The sequence below is a fragment of the Gouania willdenowi genome, chromosome 6, assembly GCF_900634775.1.
Source record: "Gouania willdenowi chromosome 6, fGouWil2.1, whole genome shotgun sequence".
NCBI lineage: Eukaryota > Metazoa > Chordata > Actinopteri > Blenniiformes > Gobiesocidae > Gouania > Gouania willdenowi.
In genome coordinates, this window is record NC_041049.1 from 10,569,695 (window position 1) to 10,592,111 (window position 22,417).

A 22,417-nucleotide genomic window follows, 5' to 3' on the forward strand; every position below is an offset into this window, starting at 1 on the left:
GTCACCGCCACAAGAAAAAGATTGAAGATGGACACCAGCACGCAGCCTTGCTTCATGCCAGATTCGTCAATGGTGACGAATCTGGCATCCTTCCATTGTTGTGTGAGGAGGCCGGCTTTCCACACCCGGAGATTAAACAGTGGACGCGGTGCAGCAAGCAGGTTCCTCCGAGCTTTAAGACTTTTGCTGGGATGCCATCAGGGCCGGCAGCCTTGTTGTTCTTCAAGCCGGCAACTGCCTTTTGAACCTCGGAGAGCGAGAGTGGGGTGTCCAGGGCTGGGATGGCGAGTAGTTCTGGTAGCTGCTGGATGATGGCTGGGTCAGTGTCATTGGCTCTGTTCAGCAGCTCACTGAGGTGTTCCGACTAGCGCCCAAGAATTCCAGCACAATCTTTGTGGAGTGTAGTGCCGTCCTTGCTCTGTACTGGGTGCAGAGATCCGTAGATCGTTTTGATTGTTGATTGCTGGAAATCGTTGTTATTCGCAAAGCTCTGGATCTCTAGAGCTTTTTTCTTCCACCAGTCAGTTCCAAAGGTCAGTCTAGCAGGACCAAAGGGCAGCTGAGGATGAGTGGCGGAGTACGGCGTCATGGTCATCATTCTTCTCTTGCAGAAGTCGGTGGATTTCCTCGGCACTCTCATCAAATCAGTCTGAGTGGTTCCGAGAGCGGACCGTGTTGCTTTACTGACCGTTGTGCTGATGGTGTCTCATTCGTTGGTCAGTTGCGTGGTGATGACCCGGGTTTGCGGCTCGACCGGCGTGATGGCTGCAAGTTCTGCCATAACGTTTAGGTCGCAGGCCGCGCAGAGTTTCAGTCTAGGGTTTGACTTCTTCTTTCAAACTGGTGATTGGATGTGCAGACGGAGGATATTTCGTATGAGACGATGGTCGATCTAGCACTCTGCCCTATGCATGACAAGGACATCGTGGAGGTCGGATTTGCGGACGATGACGTAATCCAGCAGATGCCAGTGCTTGGACCTCGGATGCATCCACGATGTCTTGTGCATTGTCTGGAGCTGGAACATGGTGATGGATAGCCCATGTTCTGCGCAGACGCTGAGGAGTTCATTGCTGTTGCTGCGGTCGACCTTGTGATGACCAATGACACCTTTCCAAACCTCGTGGTTCGTGCCAACCCTGGCGTTGAAGTTGCCGAGCAGTAGGATCTTGTCACTGCAAGGGATCTTGTCTAGGGTCGCGTGCAGGGTCTCGTAGAAGTGGTCTTTCTGGTCTTCGTCTGAAGTCAGAGTGGGGGCATACACGCTGAGGATGGTGGCGTACCGCCTCTTGGACAGAGGCAGACGGAGGGTCATTGTGTACTCGTCGATCCCTGCTGGAGTCGTTTATAGCATTTAGGAGTGTCAATCGGATGGTGAAACCGACCCCGTGGACGCATCGGGAGTCCGCCGGCAAGCCTTTCCAGAAGAACATATATCCTTCACCCACTTATGTAAGGGATCCGTCGTCGGGAAAATGGGTCTCACTGAGAGCTGCAATGTCAATGTTGAAGCGGCTCAGCTCCGCAGCAATGAGCGAATTACTCCTGTTTACATGATTTTACATTATCATCTATTTCATGGGTCTACAAACAGCTAACGTTACATAAAGTTTTCCATGTAAACTGTTTCCAAAAGTAGTTGTGGAAAAACTTCTCAGTTACATCAATGTCTCTCAATCTGTTTACTGTGGCTCAGTGAATTCATCAAAGCGGAAATTTTAAAGTGGATACAACCACCCCAAAAAAATTCACTCAAGACTGGAGTATGAAGAATTTATTTTCCTCTGCACACAACAATATTTATTGGGAGAAAAAATAATGTGCAAGATTAGATGAAACCTAAACAGAGGGACAAGTAGATGAACTTGAGCTAATCCAGGATTTAACACATTTATTGTAAAACAACATAACTTGTATATATCCAATGAAGGCAATAAGCAACAAACATCTATATTAATAAAAACAAAATATATCAGCATTTAGAACTTGTTGCTCCTGTTGAAAAAATAGTATTTGTTAACTTTTCTGATCCACTTTGTATTGTCCAGCAGTAATCAACTAAAAAATGCTTTAAAATCACATTTTTACCAATCTTAATGTGTATATTTTAATTTATTTGTTGGTGTAATGAAACCTTATAATGTAATGTTTCTGTATATTAACTGTCTAATTTTTTTTTTCTGTTCTTACATGTACTTGAATCTGAAAATTTTTAATGGATTCCAAAAAAATCAGCAACCACCACAGTGGAAGCTAATGCGGATCCAATGAAAGTAAAAGTTTGTTAAATTTAGAAACATTTCTACAACTAAGCACGGTGGTAGGTACATCATGAATGTTGGCTGCACTGCTGCCTTTGGATCTTTACTGTTTGTGTGCAGCAAATTAGAAAGTTTCTCAAGTGACGGAAACAAAAAAAAAAATGTGCACAATCACATCCCAGATTAATTAAAATAATTTTGCATCAATGATTCAGTCATTAATTAATGAATCCTTATTTACAAGGTTTTAGGTGAAGTACATTATTATCTATTTCATGGGTCTACAATCAACTAATGTAAACCTGACTGTAAAGTATCTGTTCAGCAAAGCGAGGAATGAGCAGATCTCAGAGTTCACACCCACGGTGCTGCTGCTACTGAGCAGCTCTGCGGTTGTTTTCGCATCGATTCTGGGGTCTGTGTGTGTCATAATGATGGATTGCTCTGTGAACTTGTGGGAGAACAGTGCGGGACCCGCTGTATTGACAAGGCTCCTATTCTTCTCTCCTCTGCTTGTTAAGTACTTCTCCTCCAAGTTAATGAAGTAAAACTGAGAGGGCGGCGCAGAGGAGAGGAGAGGGATTTGCAGAAAAAGAAACAAACTAGTTTGCAAAGGATTCATCCAGAGGTGGGCAACTTCTATCACAGCAGGGGCCACAAAAATGTGTTTGATTTAGGGGCCACATTATCAACAGTCATGTCAAAGTTAGAATAATGACCAATCTGAGCGTTAACGCGAAAAAAAAAACAATTATTGTATAGTAACTTTGTGTTTTTCTGTCATTCTCTGTATGGTTGTTGTTGCCTTGCTTGTTATGAGGAATTTTGTGTATTTCTGTTACACTTTTGTGCATTTTACCTGTAAAATGAACATATTGTGTATTTGTGATGTCATTTTGTATTTTGTGGAGTAATTTTTGTTTTGCATTTCTGTTGTACTTGTTTGCTAAATCCGTGGGTTTGCAGAGTCAATTTTTGTTTTTATTGTCTTATTATGTACTTAAGTTGTAATTTTCTATATATTTTTGAGTCACTTTGTGTATTTCTGTTGTCGTTTTGTGTTATTTGGAGTCATTTTGTGTATTACTGTTGTCATCTTGTTCATTTTTGTAGTAGTTTTGAGTATTTTCTGTATTTTTCTTGTCTTTTACTGTATTTTCCTGCAATTTTGTAATTATTTGTATTTTCTAATGTATTCTTGCTTTTGTTTTGTGTATTTTTCTGTCATTTTGTACATTTACTTTGGGGGCTGCATAAAATTAGACCAAGGCCCGCATGTGGCCCCCGGGCCGCCACTTGCCTATGTCTGAATTAATCAAATTAACTCGCAAATTTTAAAGCCAGCTGTTTACATTGAAAAGTATCCCAACTATAAAGGGAACAACATGGACGAAATGATATTTATCAACTGCAGATATGATGCTAGGAACATCTTTGGGGAGTGAGCCCAAATTGGCAGCAGGCGGAGGATGTTGCCTCATTCAGACAGTCCAATCTGGCATGTTGTGTTGCAGACAAAATCAGTGGGCCCCAAGGGGGCTGCTGGGAAATGGGAGACGGAGCTGTAATTGAGAGCTGCAGTTTAGATCTAATAGGAAAATGAGATAGTAGAGCCTGTGTTTGGGTGAGTGTCCAAGACCGTAGTTCTTTATTTATCTATTTGGAGTTGTAGCGACATCAGTGCAGGAGCTATTAGGAGTGTGTGTGAGAAAATCTATATTATATTATGTCAGGCATGCGACAATGACACAATCCCAAAAGGTTTCACCACTTTGCCTCAATTACAGAGTGTATGTGCTGCAAACCTTTAACAAAACCAAAACGTGTCAATCATAAATCAGTGTTTTTACCAAATTCCGAAACATTTCTAACAGAGTTAAGCAGGAAAAAGCTCTGAGGTCCTCATTCCTGATCACACTGTGGTGATCTTCTTGTCCTTGGTGGCTTGTTTAATGGCCGCCTGCTCACAGATGATCTCCTTCAGCCTCTGCAGGCGGATGTTTTGGGTGCTCATGTCGCCCACGCCCGTCTGACTGCGGTGAAGTAAAGACAGGGCGTTGATGTACTCCAGCTCCGTGTAGCGCACGCCCTGGTCCACCACCAAGTTCAGCAGCTCATCTGCAGTGTTGTAGAGCATCTCGTAGTACTGCCTGAGCAATGAAACACACAAACACTGTAGTTATTAAGGGTGCATGAAAAAAATCAATTTGACAATATTTTGCGATATTTCACCGGGCGATTATTGTATTGATCCAAAACAGGTCCAAATTGATTTTTTAATCATGTTTGTTGACGAAAAAAACCCAATTTTTTTGCACTAACATTAGCATAGCACGTAAACGCCCGGTCACTAGGTGTCAGTGAACCACATTTGTTAAAATACTTCACTCCTCAATCCATTTTAGCATGGTAGTTGATAGTACTTTATTTTCATAAAATATACTGGGTACTTTGATAGATGTATGTGGTTACTTTAAAAAAAAAAATTAAACTTTAAAGAATTTAAGAACTTAACAGAATCAGAATCTGTTGTAGAAGCAAAAGTTAAACTTTTCTTTTTTAAATGTAATTTGACAGTTTGATAAACATACCACTTGTTTTTGATATTGGTACATGAATTACAGTTAGTTCACTTGTTCTCGTAAGTTTGAAGGCACACCGCTGACTTTTTGACCTAAATAGTTGACCCATATGAGTTATTTTAAATGTTTCCTTAAATCAATATACAGCACTTTAAGTATCAATGCTCTGTGCAAGGCTTCCCTCTTGAAATACCAGCCATGTAAGTTTGGAGAGACAGACCATCTTTGTCCAGGTCATGTGACCTGGAGAATGCCTGGAGAACGCATCACTTTATATCAGAGCCTGTGGTCACGTGACTATTGTACTCATTGGGCTAAGGCTTTTGCTAGTATTTTGTTCCTGGTCCTGGTCATGGCAGAGGCAAGCAAAAAGTTTAAAACTGCTTCTGAGGAGGCTAAAAAGACGGCGCCGAGACTCGGCCCCCTCCCCCGACCAGCCTTCCGCCCATCGCGGAGGACACTGCCCCATGCACGACGGGTCGCCTGTCCCCTGTCCACCCTGACATCAGCTGCCGCGCCGACTCCCGGCAAAGGGGGCCGATGATGACGGCGAGGCTAGGGAGTAGGGAGGAAGCACCACCAATGCGGCGAGGAGGGTGGCGGCGGCTGTTCCTCCAGCCGCGGCACGAGCCCGACCACGCTTCGCACCCCAGCCAGACCAGCCCAGCCCTTTGAGCCAATACTTATCCCAAAGTTACAGGTCAACTACTGTCTGCATACACAATCAAAAGACGAGGGAGGCTGACCCGACTGACTGTTGATTTTTGCGACAGTGCTGCGGCGCTTGACGTGAAAGTTACAGGTCTAGTGCCCCTAGTGACCAAGAGTTACACAGTGTGCCTTTAAAAAAATGAAATAAATTATGCACTTGCAAAGGTGAAATTTGTCAATGATATCACAATCTACAGTATATTGTTTAGAATCGGGATATATCATATTGTGGCATGCAAATCGTGAATCGTATCACCAGATTCATAGCAATGCAAACCCCTACTGGAACGTGTGAAAATAAGTTACACTCTAAACTGCTTTGGGTTTGGATTTTCTCAGCACAAAAAACAAAAGGACCAACAGCTGCAGAGAGAGAAAAAAAAGTCCGGGTAACTGCTGTTGCTGTAAGGCCCAATTTTCTTAAAAGGGACTTAAAGGACCTTGAACTGCTGCTGTTACTACTGCTGCTGGGAGAGAAAAACACTGACTGGCTACAAACAGCAGGGACCGTCTTAATGAAATGCTGCTGACAAACCCAGAAGGGGAAAGAGCTGTGTGTCAGAATAAAAGGCCTTTAACCAAAGTCCAACATCTCAATGGGCTTTTCAATGGGATCATGTAGAACAAACTGATGAGACTGTAGCACAAAGGGATGAGGAACACTACACACTTCTAACACACACACACACACACACACACAAACATGACAAATTAAATAAAGCACTTTGTGTTCAATTGATTACTGGGTTAGTATAAAAATGTTAAAAGCACAGATGTTAAACAATTTCCTACCAAATGGGTCGGATTAAAAAGATGCAACTATTCATAGATTAATGACATTTTTATTTTAAAAATCATGTTTAGCAGAATTTAGAATTTTTTGGGGGAAAAACACTGTGTTGGAAAGCATTGACCTAATGATCAATGCTTTCCATGTTCTCAATTTTGATACTCGTGCATTCATGTATAATATGGAAGGGATTGTACACAGTCTTAAACAAGGCAACACTGAGTAATAAATGGGAATTTGAATGTGTGTGAGATTATCAGTGTTATGTCAGTGTGATACATGGGATGAAAAGAAGTAGCAGTTAGCTAGGGTTTGTGCTTGTTTTGTACATCCTTTTTGTTTATGGAGTCATTTTGAGTATTTTTATGTAATTCCTGTTTTTTCATTTTGTGATTTTGTCTACTTTTAATGTAGTGTTGTGTGTTGTTGGAAACAATGTGTGTTTTTGTTGCCATTTTAGTGTTGTTTTTTTTATTTTGAATGTTTTTGTCATTTTGTGCATTTTCATTCTCATTTTGTATATTCTTCTATTTTAATAATTGTTAATCTGTCATTTTGTGTGCATTTGTTGTTATTTTTTCTTTTGTCTTGATTTGATTTTTAGTCATTATGTGCATTTTGTGTATTCTTCTGTCATTTCAGAATCAGAATCAGAATCAGAATCAGAATCATCTTTATTCGCCAAGTGTATGTTGTACACACGAGGAATTTGACTCGGTCAACTGTGCTCTCTCCAATAGTGAAAACATTCAATAATAAACAATCAACTAGAAAAGATGATAATAAGTATAAACATAAGTATAAATATAAACAGTAGTTAGACTAGAATGTGCAAACTCGATTAAAAAACAAGATAATAATAATAATAATAATAATAATAATAATAATAATAATAATAGTATAAAAAAATAAAAAATAAAAAAAATAAATAAAATAAAAAATAAAAATAAAAAAATAAGATAAAAAGAAGGAAAATAATAGAAAAGAAAGATAATAATAAAATATAATAATAATAAAAGGAAAATAGTGTTTTTGGATTTATTTTGCACAATTCCTTTTGGGGCAGCACAAAATTTGATCACATCTGGTTTAGATTAAGTGAGTATATAAAATCAAATTCATCCATCTGTAAATGTTATCCATGTATTAAGTATTAATGTTACCACATGGAAAAAGATGTTTGCATATATTGTATCTTTAGGAAACCGAAAAATTAGCAATAGCAATATTACTGTAAATACCGGTTCCAGCTCAGTAACATGATGGAGCAGAAGTCACATTAATGTTGCACATAAGCTACCACTGGGTCTCGAAACCTCTTGAGAAGGATGGTATCTTATGGAAAAGTTTTTGTGATGATCTTAATCTTTGATTTAACTTTGGTTGGTTCATGTTCATAACCTTCATAAGCAATTCTTCTGGTAGCAATGATACAGGATTTCTGAATGAAAAAGTGTCTTGTACGAGAGAGGAAACTTCTTCAAGAATACAGAAAAAGACCACCCTGTTCAAAGACACGCGTCAGTCAGCCCAGGCTGCTTTTCTGAGAGCATGAATTCAGCTCAGAGAGAAAACAGCAAATCTGAATGTTTGGCTCATGAAAAACCTGGCAGGTGTAATAGAGGTACTGAGGGCGAGGAGCAAGATGTCAGGGCCACGTGTTCTCAAGCTAGTCATTGGTTTTGACAGCAAATGTATGAAGACTAATTTACCCTTAAAAGCATTGGGTTGGAGGAGTTGAGCTTACTGTTGTGTACCGGCAAGCTAGAAAATGAATAGATTTCAAAATGGCAAAAACACAAGGAAAGATATTACTTGCTCATTTATTTAGGATCGCAACCCATTTCAAAACCATTGGCGTCAGGAGATGTCCATTTCCCAATAGGCTAATGAAATGTTAATAGGCTCCTGTAAGCCTCTGTTTGGAGATGTTTTTGTTGTTTTTGGAGATTCAAAATGAGAAACTGATGGAAAGGAAAGAGAATGGTGGGTGTGAAAGTGAGTGAAAAACAGCAAAGCACAATGTCTGTTTTGGTTTTTTTTTTTTGACAAGTGGTGCCAGTCCCGTCTCAATCAGAATATTTGACCCCTGGACCTAAAATCCCCATCAGAAGAAGTACAAATCTTCTGCTGATCCAGATACTTTCCTTTACAGAGAATGGTGACATTATACTCGATAAAAAACACCTTTACTCAATAAAAAACTAGAGAGAATAAAACAGTAGAACGCTCCTGAGTTCATCAGCCTGTGAAGCAGTGGACAGGAAATACAAAAGAAAAGTCATTCATTGTGTAAAATTATGGTCCAAATATGCTATAATAGCATCAATAATTCACTCGGAAGTGATGTGTTTAGGGTAAAAAGCCAGGGAACGTTGGCTAAAAGCAGGTCTATTGACAGTGATTTATAAGTGATGAAGGGGTGCTAAATCTACAGAGTGGCTTGCTTGTCATTAATGCAGCATTACAGCAGAGGAAGCTGCACCCACTGGACCATAACTGTGGAGGACTGTCAGCTAAGTTTGTTACAAGTGTGTGTTTGTGAGTCGCAATGACAGCTGGTGATGGCCTCAGAGAACTGAGAGACGACAGGTGTGTGTGTGTGTAGCTATGTATCCATGTGTCTGAATGATGTATGTTGGTGTGTGCTGAAAACACTTTCAAACAGTTCATTACCCAAGCTGTTTGGAAGTCATTTAACAAATGCAGTAAGGGCCGTTAATAAGATTAAAATCTCTCAGCACCAAGCCATCAAGTAAAAAGCCTTTGTGAAAACCTCACAACACAAACACGCGCACACACACTTTCCCCTTCATTTAGAGAAACTGTTTACTTAAAACTACTTTCTTTTCTTACGAAAATCTAAGTAAACATTTCCTTTAAAGCTTTTCAATTATCCTATTATGTAGAGAGAAAAGAAAATATACCATTGTTACATTTTTGGTAGATAAAAGTTGAAAGTCAAGCAATTTGGGACATCTTTTGTCAGCTAATTATTTTTATGCATGCGAATCACTCAAGGCCCGTCTCACCTGTCAGAGCTGTTTCTAGGAAACAGGTGGAGGTGATATTTCGAGCTGTTGCCTCACAACAAGCACTGCCTTCCACCAAGCTTATCACTTCCATTTAGTGTGAAGCCTGTTTTACCAGTGTCTGCAAAGGTTAATCTGTGTTTACTTACAATAAAGGTAATCATTTTAGTATGATTAAAACTATGATTATTCAGAACAGTTGTTTTTTAAATTGGCCCTACAAAGCAAGGCAGGGATTAAATAACCAGCGTTGGGTTGGTTTAAATCCTATTTATCACAGAGAACATGTTAATAATCTCTCCTCAGCGCACATCAGAGTTAATCATGGAGTTCCACAAGGTTCAGTTTTGGGAGCATTACTCTTTAAATTACATAAGCTTCCACAAGGTAACATTATCAGAAAACACAATATAAATTTCCATTGCTATGCAGATGACACACCGCTCTATTTGTCAATGAAATCAGATGAAACTTATTGGTTATTAAAACTCCAGGCTTGTCTTAAAGACATCACATCCTGGATGAGCTGTAACTTTCTCCTTCTTAACCAGGATGAAACCGAAGTGATTTTATTTGGTCCAAAACACCTCAGAGAGAAATTATCAGAGCAAATAGTATCTCTCGATGGCATTACTCTCTCACCCAGCACCACAGTGAAAAACTTAGGCAATATCTTTGATACTGACTTAACCTTTAATTCTCATATTAAACAAATCACAAGGAGAGCCTTCTTCCACCTCCATAATATCTCTAAAATCAGGAATATTTTGGCTCAGAGTGATGCTGAAAAACAAATCCATGCACTTGTTGCATCTAGACTAGATTATTGTAACTCTCTACTCTCAGGATGTCCCAAAAACTCAATAAAAAGTCTCCAGTTAATCCAGAATGCTGCAGCCAGAATACTAACAGGAACTAATAGGAGAGAGCATATTTCATTGGCTTCCTGTAAAATCTAGAATAGAGTTTAAAATCTACATGTTTCTCTATATGATCAAGCTCCTGTGTATCTTAGAGACCTGTTAGTGCCCTATCATCCGGGCAGATCACTCAGCTCTCAGTTTGCTGGTCTTCTGGAAGTTCCCAACTTGTCTAGAAGTAGAACAGGAGGCAGAGCATTCAGCTACCAGGCTCCTCACCAGGCGGCTACTCTCTCCACCTTTAATACTAAACTCAAAACCTACTTACAGTCCATACGAAAAGAAATTATAAAATAATGAAGAAAAAAAGCAATTTAAATACATTTTAAAATAATGAAAACTGCTTTTTTTTTTTTTTTTTTTTTTACAAAAAGGACAAATTACAAATACAGTGTGCCATAGCTGTAACTAAACTACACATAGTGAATATTAATTCCTCATTAAAAATCAATTTCATCATTGTTTTACCACGAACGAGGTTCTGTGTGGGTAACACTATTGTTGGTGTCAGACAACCGATTCTGTCTACTATTTTAGTTATGTTTGTGCTCTTGTTCTTTGTGTTACATCACTGTACAAGAGTTATAGCAGTTCAGAAGATTGTTAACATGTGCATGAAAATGATACAGAGACATAGATGACTGATAACATTTACAGACAAGATGTAATGCACGTAAATAGATACAAAGCCCTTCAGAGTCATCAACTAGTCAATCAAACACAGCCTCACCTTCTCTCACACACACTAATAACCTTCCAAAGCTATTGCTATAAGAGTTTTAACTCCGTAATCATGCTTTTTCTTTGTATGTCAATATCCTTGCATTGTGTAAATCAAAATTACATACAGTATTTTAAGACCTGTATTTTAATTATTTTCATATTCAAACATCATTAACTCAAATCGTGGTGTGAAGAAGAAGCACAGGAAGAATGATGGAGAGTTGGAGCAGGATGACGGACGAGTTAAAAACAGTGAGACGCACAAGGTTCAGCACAATTTATTTCCCTCCATTTTCCAGCCTGAGGAATAAAAAGGACATTACAGACGGCCTCTGTCAGCACATTTGGAGCTCCGTATTAGTCAGTGAGGAGGCGACATGAAAAACAGCAGGAGAACTAATAGGACCGTCTACGGATCAACTTCTCCATCAGCTCCAATGGTGGAAAACAACAACATCATCAATGATTTACCTTCGATAAAAGCAGTGATTCACTCAACAAGAGCCATCACTAATCAACTGAAAGAATAACTACAAGGATTCATCATTAATCATTTCTGTTACAAAATCTAAAAATGTTGAAATGTGTTTCCTTCCCTTTACGTTTAATTAGACCAAACCACAGACCTGTTGATTGTTAACCCTTGTTAGAAACAAAAAGGCTCATCTGACTGTGAAAACACTTTCCCTTAATTAAAAAGACAAGCCAAATGATTTTTATCAAGATCAAAAAACAAGGCCAAGGATTGGTTGGGATTTTCAAAAGTCAGCAGTTCTTCCTCTGAATGTCGTGTTTATGTTTTCCCTTGTTGCACTGATTTCTCTTAGCAGCCATGAAGGTAGGTGTGAACGTGTGTGTGTGTGTGTTTGCTGCATGTTTCTGTGTGTGCAGATGTAACTGACCTCCATCAGTGTGACTTTGGTGTGAACCACTGCTTTTAGTTGCTAATAAAGAAAACGACCATTCAAATCAAAGGAATTATTTATCACTGAAGCCCTATTCGCACGGGTTTAGTTTTACCTAGGGACCCCATGTAATCAATAAATGACCCCCCAACGTCTGCTTTTTATGTGGAACATTAGCACGGGATAACTGAAGCCTGGGATTTTGCTGAAATTTACGGACATCTGAAAAGGTGAAACAGTAAATGAGTTGATATTAAAACAACTTTGCCGGCTTTTGACCACAGCTGGGTGTTGTGTTACTGCTAGCGCTAGCCAGCTGTATTAAATAGAAGGCTACAAACAGAAAAAAAAAAGATTCTTACCGCACAGTGCGAAGCACAATGTGATCTACCATTTGCTTCTGATATTCTGATATAAGGTTTTGCTGGCCCAGGACCCAAAAGGTTTTCCAAACACTCCAATGCAGCCTCCATTCTTCACCAAAAGTAAATGAACATGCGTCCCAGTGTCACGGTCTGAGTTTACCTCGTACTGAGATTAATTATGAGCATATTTTCGCATACGCCCACATGTAACCCTAACCTTAACCTAATCCAATAAACTAATAAAACATGTGTCCGTTCACTTTGAAAACAAAAATAAACAAAGCTGAAGTATTATTGATTTTTAGCAAAAACTCATTTTCTGGTAGTGCATATGCGCATATATGCTCATAATTAATGGTTAAATAAGGGGGAGTGGTGGCCTGGGCCATCACTGTGGGATGTTGAGCAAGTCCCTTAACCCCGAACAGCTCCCCAGGGATGGGTTAAATTGCAGAGGAAAAATTTCAATATATATGTGTAACAACATATATATAAAGGCTTAAAGCCCAGTTTAATTTAATCATCACCACCTTCATCATCATCATCACTGTAAAGCGTGACCGAGTTAGATGGTGGAGATATGAGGAAATAACGCGTCCTGCTTTAATACAGAGGGATGTTAATACGCAGTTTTGAATATCAATTGTTTAAAGTGACCTGAGCTGAGCCTCATTAAAATATGTGTGGGAACAGTTTGTGGTCCATCCTCATCCACATATAACAGCTTGTTTCACTCTGTAGTGGATCAAACTGTGACTTTACGTTGGACATAGTATGAAAATAGTTGAATCACTGTGACCAACGTGGACAGAAATCTACGTCTGTCAGAGTTTTAATTAATCGCGCAGCAGCAGTGATCATTCAGCTGCTGCTGCGCGACGCACGAGTCCGTGTGGCTTTAAATGTAACTAAGTCCATATTTCTAGTGCAATATAATGTTTCACCTTATGGGGGCGTTGCACTTATTCCAGGGTTTGAAGCGAGTAAGAGGAAAACGACTTACGCACACTGGAGAATGCGCGTAAAGCCAGATTTGAATGGGAACACCCACATTTCAGGGCTGCTCCACCCACAGTGCGTACCTGGGATGAAGGGGCGCAGCGACTGACTTAAGTACAAGGGGAGAATAGCGCGCAGCCAAAAACAGCGCAGCTGCATGGCTTTTTGGACTTACGCGCATGGGAGAATAGAGCCCTAAATGAATACTTAAAGTAACTTACATCTGTAATATTGCATTGTTTAACTATCTGTACAGTATGTATGTAAATATGTACTGTATGTAAATGACAGGAGATGTGAGCACGATGTGCAGTATGGAAAACAAATTCCACCAACTCTGTTGTGTGGCCATTAATAAATTATTTTGATTCTGTTTCCAATTTTAATTCTGAGCTTGTTCATTCTGTATGACTCAAGGAAATAGAAACAATAAAAAAAACAATAATAAACTTCTGCTAAGCGATCAGATGCAACACTCAAACTATTTTCCTTTAAGTCGCTTCTCTTGTGGGGAGTCATTTAGCTGTTGGACATTATGCTTCTCTTGGATAAAAGTTGCACACCAGCTGGTTGATCTGTTTTCCCTCTTTTAATGCTCTTCCGCAATAAATCTTCCACTCGCTGCCTTGACAATAGTCCCTGAGTTTTTGACTGCAATGCGTCTGCGGGACCCGTGTGCCGGAAACCACGTTGTGTTACTATGACAATAGGCAGCCAGGAGCCAACAATAAACACATCATTCAATTAGGTGAATGATATGTTTATTGTCCCAAAAGTGCAACAATAATGCAATCAGTGTTCAGAAAGGCTTTGAAATGTAAAAGATGAGTAAATAGAAGCAACATTGTATGATATAAACAGTAAAAAAAAAAAGGACAATTACTAAAACATTTCTTCTCTTTTGTCAGTGATTGTTTCACAAATGAGCAGGATTATGGTGGATGTAATCCTGCTCCATAGAACCTTCTGTTTCCCTCTTTCTGAACACTCTCTCCCCTATGGCACACTGCATTTGTCTTTAAGCTGGTAATGAGGAGAAAGTCTGCAGAGACTCTGAGACTCAAGCTTCATCAGCTAAAAACCAGTCTCATCATGCTGCGTGGGCCACATTAAAACCTGAACCGATAAGAGCGCCGCGCATACACACACACACACACACACACAAGCTCATTGGCCTCATCAGCAAACTCCACCGTCATCACGCCACAAGGTGCACATTTTTAACCTGCACAGATGTCATCAAAGCGCATCCTGCACGAAACAGGAGGATAGAATCGTTGGAACAGCAGTAGAAAGGAGAAAAATAAGAGACAAAAGGTGACAGAAAGGTAAACATACGCCACAGTGAAGCCGAACCAGGCCTGAATACAAACGGCTTTATCTGAGACACCCACTGCCTCCTGACATCACAGTCCACTGTACTTATTACCACTACACAGCAGCCTGTCCCCTCTCCACACAGACATGTACCGCTACACAGCACAAAGCAGACACATCACTTAAAAAAAACACACACACACATACACACACACACGCACACACACACGCACACACACACACACACACACACACAGTATAGCACCTTGTTTACTGCCTGCATACAGTACACAGTGGTAATTAGCCCATGCAGACAGGTGGCTGCACTGCTCTGAACTCCAGCGTATCTTTTCTTTTTTTCAGCCCATCACTCTGGTGCTTAGTCAAGCTAAAGGCTAAGAGGGGTTTGGAGTTTGCTAAAGATGTTATGACAGTGCTGCAGCCCGCCTATACGGGTCAGCGGGCGGCTCGGAGCTCTTCAGTGCCTGTGTGTTTATCATAAAGCCTCAGTGTGACTGTGAAAACAAACCTCACATTACTATGTATCACCGCTGAAACTAAAAAAAAAACAATAATCATAATAATGATAATGATCTGTTTATATCCACCTTAAAGCTGATGTCTGGAGTTTCTGAGAAATCTATGTTTATGTATGATTCTTTTGAAATGTGAAAAAATACCTAACTAGTCGTTTACTATGGTCTACTGCCGGTGGTCATCAATATACAGTAATGTATATAAGTCCCTCCTTCATCCTATAGACCCCTATACAAATGGAAACGATCGCCAAGTGTGCCCAGCCAATAGGCTTCGACTTCCTGAAGCAAGGACTGTCAATCAAAGTGAATGCACGTGCTGCGTAAACTGTGCACGGAAATGAGGCCGCGCATCTCAAACAGGTATCACTGAGCAGCAGAGTGTCATGGAGGAGCGCTCCAAAACTCCAAAGTTACCCATTCCACGATTGCCAACGTATAAAGCGTCTACTCAAAAAGAAAAGAAAAGTCCGGGTACGCTTGTGGATAAACGTCTTCGTGACCGCAACAGAATTTATCTCGGAGGGACTTTGGCGACATTTCTCATGGACAGGTAATAAACATGTTTTAATCAAAAGTTATGGCACTCTAACAATAAATGTGTAGTTTTTGCAGTTATGTGACTTTGTTATGTTATGCGCATGTACAAACGTAGAGGCGTGGCTTCTGGTAGATTGGCAGAGGCAGAGGAGGCAGTAGAGCTGTTGAGGGCGGGACACTCTGAATAGCAGCTTTAATCCAGATAACATTTTTTTAAAAAAGATTATGGATAAATGTATTATAATATTTGTATTTGAGTTGAAAAGGTCATACCCAGAGTAAGTACAGTATGTCCAGGGTGTTTTCAACGGCATTTTTTAAAAAACTTTTTCCTTCCCAAAAATGTTGCATTGTGTTGTTATTGCAAGCTCATTATCGTCTATCGCAGTGGTTCCCAAACTTTGTTTGCCCCCCCCCCACCCCCACAAACAAACAAACAAACAAAAAAACACTAACGTTTTTCAATATTATGCTACAAGTGTATACCCTGTATTCGGGGCTCTTAGTTTGAAAGTTGAGAAGTGGAAGTAGGTGTTTTCTGTGTGGGTATGGGTGAATAATATGTGGACATAGCATTGAGTCCGTTCACCTAACAAAGCTTTTTTATGTATATTCATTTTAATTATTACAGGAAGTTTCACCAATAAACAGGAAGTAGCCAATCCAATTGCTTGTTTGTTTGGTCTATTGGTAATTAAAACACAAATATTACTTCTGACTAAAAATAAATCAAAAATGTATCTACGGAATTACTAAGCAGATAAGCAGATATAGAGTCACTCTTGCAACAGAGTTGTTACACTAGGTAAAAGAAGTAAAAATATGTTTACGACACTATTTCATATCCTTATGTCATTATCCTGTAGGAGAGTGAAATAATAAACATGCAGGTTGCCTGAAAACTGAATGCAACATTTATTGCAAATGATCTAAGGCCTTAAACTGTTATAGACGCAGCTCATATTTTATACGGCCATATAGAGTCATTTTAGAGAAAACCAACCTGTTATATACAGAAGAATTTCAGAGCAGCCTTGCCAGTGATTTTGTCAAATGTCTTATAAAAATGCTAAACTAAAACTGTAATTGCTCATTAAACATTAATAGCTCTGTACTAATGTGCCTGTGGAAAAATATCAGCCTAATAAATGCAGGCTGTTACATTGACTAAGCTCCATAACTGCTCATTCAATGATGTTTTAAATGTCTTGGTCTGCACACCGTTCTTTCCCCAATTGACTAGTTCCATGCAGACAAATGTTTCTGTGCTGAATCAGACACGATATAAGCCCATCTTTAAAATGATTTATTGTATTATGTATTGTATCTCATCACTACTGTATTGCAAAGCATTTTGAAAATGTGCTTTTAATTCGGGGTAAGTCAAAACTATGCAAAAAAAGTAATGAGAGTTGTGTTTGGTAGATTATTTATTTATTTATAAAGTAATTCCTAGCAACAAATATTACAATACCTTTGAAAAGTTCTTTACATTTGGTTTATCTAGTTTCCAAATGCTGTAGCAGAGCCTGTCATGGCCACAACCATGACAAATGTATCCAATCTTCTCTTAATGCCAAACGAGGCTGCTAAAAATCAAATCAGGAGACTATTAATGATGCACTCCCGTAGGAAATGATACAAATCAAATCTAATAATTAAATTATTAATGTACGTGGTCAAGAATAATCTCAGTATTGGGGTGGTGTGTAGCTCAGTGGGTTGAGCGCCCGCCCCATGTACAGAGGCTATAGTTCCTCACCTGCAGCGGGTCCAGGTTCGATTCCCGGCCTGGGACCCTTTCCTGCGAGTCATTCCCTGCTCTTTCTAACCCCCTTCCTGTCAAGCAACTGTCATATAAAGGCCACTAGAGCCCAAAAAATCCTTAAAAAAAATAAATAAATAAATAAATAAATAATCTCAGTACACAATACAGTTTAGTGTGTAAAAATACATTTAATATGTAATTTATTGTGAAAATTTCACAGTTTTTTGTTGACAGGTACATTTATCTAGTTATTACCATGTTTGAAACCAGTGATCAGTAGTCTTTTGACCAAAATGCAACTAAGTTTGAGTCAAAAGTTAGTAATCTGGACCCTTTCAGTTATAATTTATTTCATTCTTAGTCAGCTAAATCACATTACGATTTTAGTCAACTAAAATATACAGAATACAAGTTCATTCATTTTTTTTTTTAAAGCTTCAATTACTCTTGATCAACCTTAACATGGGATGGTATTAATGTTTGTAAATACCAACACACAGACAGATTTAATGTGATCAATGCGTAAGACCACATGATCACATGTGTTTTGATTGGATTATGATTGACAAAATTATAGTTCCGTTTTCATTAGTTAACGAAAAAATATCCATATATTTGTTTATAGTTTTTGTTAACATGCATTTTTTTTACTTAGTCATAGTTCCATTACTGTGACTTAAAAAAATGAGGAAAAACTATGAGGAAAATGTTTAATTAAAAAAATTAAACGTGTTTTAACATAGTAGATTAAGACAATAATACTAAAGGTTTTGGAAGATGTGGCAGTTTGACACGAGCTGTTTTTGACCAAACACATGTAAACACATACATCAACTTCACTGCATTAAAACACACAAGGTTGGAGAGACTTACAAACCAAGTCACACAAGTTTACAGTTACAAAGGCAACGTAGGGACTTAATTTGGTCAAACAAACTTATTTTCGAAGCTTGCATCTGGCATATAATTTGTTTTGTTTTTAAACCAGACCCAGTGTTTCTACTGTCTTCACTCATAGCTCTAACATTTTGCTTTTAAAACCTAAAATATTGGATATCCTAGCATCTTCATATATTTAATTTCCCATTTATTTCTTAGAAGAAAGCAGAAATCAGCATGCAAATGAAGAGGCTGATGCAGAGAACAGTAGGAGGTGATCAGTGGAGTGACATGGTTGAACGCGCATATGACATTGCAGAGATGCACAGGTCAGCGGTGAGAGCCCGCGAACTGTTTACGAGCAGATGGCCTGTGTGTGTGTGTGTGCGTCTCTCCTCTTATGTGCCAGTATCAGACGTGTGTGTGTGTGTGTGTGTCAGGTTTTGACCTTGACTCACAAGCTCACATAGCTGCCAAACTTCTGACTGAGAGACAAGAGACCACTGCAGGACAATACAAATACACAACTCCTAAACTCATGCAAGCTCACGCACACAGATCTGAGCCTGATGAGCCAAAGGACATTAGCAAGTGACACGCTGAGGAGGCAGCTTTACACTACATTATCATGGGAGGAAAAACCACAAGATGGCACTGTTTCCCCATCAGAATGCACTGGCTGTAAGAAAAATGTTAGTCAAATAAGAACTTTTGAGTTGATGTGAGTGCTCGCTTGACAATAAAAGGACTCTGCAGGGCGTATCAGACCTATTCTTAGTTCAGATCAGTGCTGTTGTGGTGCAGAAACACAGAGTAGTAGTACAGACAGGTGAGCATCTGCCAACTCTCTCTAAAGCAAGTGTCCTGCTGTGTTTAGACCCTTTCCTCATTTTGTGTTTGTCCCTTTAGAGGAGTAATAAAACCCTAATAATCCTTCTGCTTTCAGCCACTCACCTCTATGGACTGCTTTGACACTAGATTGTGATCAGATAGTGTTCTGGTCATTGTTTACTACACAACTCATCAACATGTTTCTGTATCTAGTATCACAAATCATTAAAATTCAATTTGTTATACAGGGTTCCTACATGTTCAGTTAAATTCAATTTAAGACTTTTTAAGACTTTTTAGTGCAATCTGAAATTCAATTTATGACGATCTAATGTGAGACTAATAACAATCATGAAATCATATTATGTGTCAAAATGTATGACTTCTGAAACATTGATTTAAGATGTTTTAATGACAATTAAAGCCTTATTTTTAGATTCATGAATTTAATCCTTTTATATGTGTTATGTTTTTCAAGCCCCTCTCACACTGGCCAATTTAAATTTGCTCCCCAAATAAAGTTTTGTATAAATATAAATCAATATTATTCATAATTTAGTTATCAAATTAAAGTATAGTATTGCAGTTATCAGTTTTCTCAACCTTTTCAGCTTGTGACCCCCAAAATAAAGTTGTCAGAGATCGCAAAACCCCAAAACCCCACTGTACCTGAAGGTGGTTCAACACAAATATATAATAACATTGAAGAACAGTCATTGGTGGAAAAAAAATGGGATTTTAAAAACCAAAAGTTGCAAAATAAAGTGGCCAAAAACAGAGAGAAAAGATTGTAAAAAAGGATTAAAAGTGTCAATTTTAACTTAAAAGTGGTAGAAAAAAGTAGAAACAATTAGTTTAAACTGACAAATAATGGGCATGACAAATGGTGAATGTGGTTAATTTGGCAAAAACAATCATGAAATATGGTGAAAAGAGGTTAAAAATGACAATAGCGGGTCAACATATGCGACATTAGGTGGGGAAAAATGTTGGAAAGGGTTTATAAAGGTTGAAAGTGGAAAAAATGTGTAGAAACGGTATTAACATTTGATGGAGAAGTGGCAGAAATGGGAGTAATGTAGCAAAAATGCATTAAAGGGGCAAAAATATGGCATGAAAAAGTGACAAAAAGAGGATAAAATTTGGAAAGTTTGGCGTAGTAAACATTTCAATTTCTTGAAGGCATCTGGTGACCCCCGACCCCAAGGTTGAGAACCCCTCCTTTGGCTTGCAGCATTAGGGCTGTGTGGTCACTTCAAAGAGCATGTCTCTCTTAGCAGTGAATGTTCCCACTTTGTTTCTCAAAATGCATAGTTCAAACTGCTGATTTGCTTGGCTAGGTATCACATTGAGGTAGAAAATAAGGGATAATGGTGTGTTTTTGTGCGAGTCAGTGCAGTATGTCTTGGACCCAGAGGCCAGCCAATCCGAAAAAGCCATAAATGTGTAAACAATGTGCTCTGCAATTCCCAATCAACACCTCCACACCAGCCCACGCATCGTAATCAGAGACAGTGGGAAACAGAGGGAGTGCAGGAGAGCCATCGCTGGCGCTTCTCCATAATCCGAGTTGACAGACGGTCGAAATAACATTCTAATCAATAGTGCTTCCTATCCATTACAGTTCGGCTCTTCTGTTTATTTTGTTTTATTCTTATTTCTAAGGATGACTTGACTTAGTCCAGTGGTGAAGTTAACAACATCAAGAGAAGTCCAAAACGTGTAAGTGCATAAAACAACTGCACCACTCACAGCAAAAAAAAAAAGCTCTGATGCATTTCCATGATTATGTTTACTAATAAAGAGATCAGGTTTACATGGACAGTATCAAATTAAATCAAACTTTATTTGTAGAGCGCTTTTCATATATAAAATATAATTTTAAGTGCATCAAAGTAATCTGATTGCGATTCAATATACGAGTAAAGGATTTCAGATACAAACACTTAAACCATTTAAAGAACAGTCAGCAATGTTGAAAAGCTAGCAAGACCTCCTCTAAGCTCCACCCCCTCCTGTAAGCCACGCCCCCACAAGCTTGAACGCGCATAGGACGAGAGTGACTCAGCCATTTCAGCACATTTTGGAGTGTGACTTGTGGGAGAAAGACAGACCGAGGGGAGCGTGGGCAGGACGAGACATGAAGGCATCTGATTGGTTCTTCACATTCAGACCGAATGGCAGGGATTGGTCAGAGTTTTTACAGGATTACCGGTGCTACAGAGGTTCATTCTTTTTTCTGAATACATAATGTATTGACTAATCTCAGGATGGAAGAAACATTTCACCCAGCAAAACAAACAGGATTGAGGACTATACCTTGAATAATGTCTTACTGCTTGTCACCCAACCTCACTTTAATCAATCCCAACTTAAAGCACAATTAACAAGACCATTTTGACTGGATCAGAAACAGGATTACTTCACTGTGTGGTGCAATTTTAATCTAGTTCAATTGGACTCAGAATTGATGAAACCACAGCCAGTTTGAAAAGTTGTTTTTTGTTTTTCCCATCTCTACTTTGCTCATGTTCACCTCTAACTCCATTGGATGCTATATCATAACGACATCTCACTTCTCCCCTGCTCATTCCCCGTAAAGGATGCCTTTTCTATAACTTCCTTTAACTAAGTTTTTCAATTTTCTTTCCCCTGAAGCTGGCCCCTCATCTCTCTGTCTCTCTCCATATTTTCCCTCACCCTTACTCACAGATACACACTTTCTCTTCTGTCAAGGACACAAACTTCTAAAAAAGGAATAAAAAAACATGAACACCGTGAGTCACTCTCTCGCTTTCTATCCTTTGTCCGATCTCTTCCTCTCTACATTCGCTCCCTGCGTCGTGTTCACAAAGACGTCTGGGGATAGTTTCCCTCATGCCTGTTTGTTCTGGGCAGCAGTGGGCAACAGTAGGTAGGAGCACAAAATGTAAACATATGAATAAGGAATAAACACCGACAGCCGCACGGACAGATACACAGTGACGGTGTAAGACTGTGACGGTTGAGAATCTGTTTGACCATCTGTTCGCCTCCCAGACTTAAAGAGATACACAACCAATCACAAAAATGCACATTAGATGTTAGGCCTAAAGCTGAAGAATGAAACTTAATTACTAATATGTTTAAAAACTGTTTTTGGAGTCATTTATGCCAACTTTTCTCCTTCAAATACACATAATAGCCTATGATATGTGGACATCGCAATTTTGGAGATTTTAGCCAATCAGCATTGACATATGTTGTCCTCACATCAGG

The 22,417-nt window shown here is 39.1% G+C and overlaps 1 protein-coding gene across 1 annotated transcript in view; it reads right to left on the reverse strand.

Annotated features, from left to right (window-relative positions):
• Positions 1-3,429: 3,429 nt before the first annotated feature.
• The window catches only part of exoc4 (exocyst complex component 4), a 141,742-nt gene continuing 122,754 nt past the window's right edge, over positions 3,430-22,417 (reverse strand). Inside the window, exon 20 of the mRNA XM_028449045.1 lies at positions 3,430-4,411. Within this exon, the coding sequence (XP_028304846.1) occupies positions 4,174-4,411 (238 nt within the window). The 3' untranslated portion in view covers positions 3,430-4,173. The remainder of the gene's footprint in view (positions 4,412-22,417) is intronic.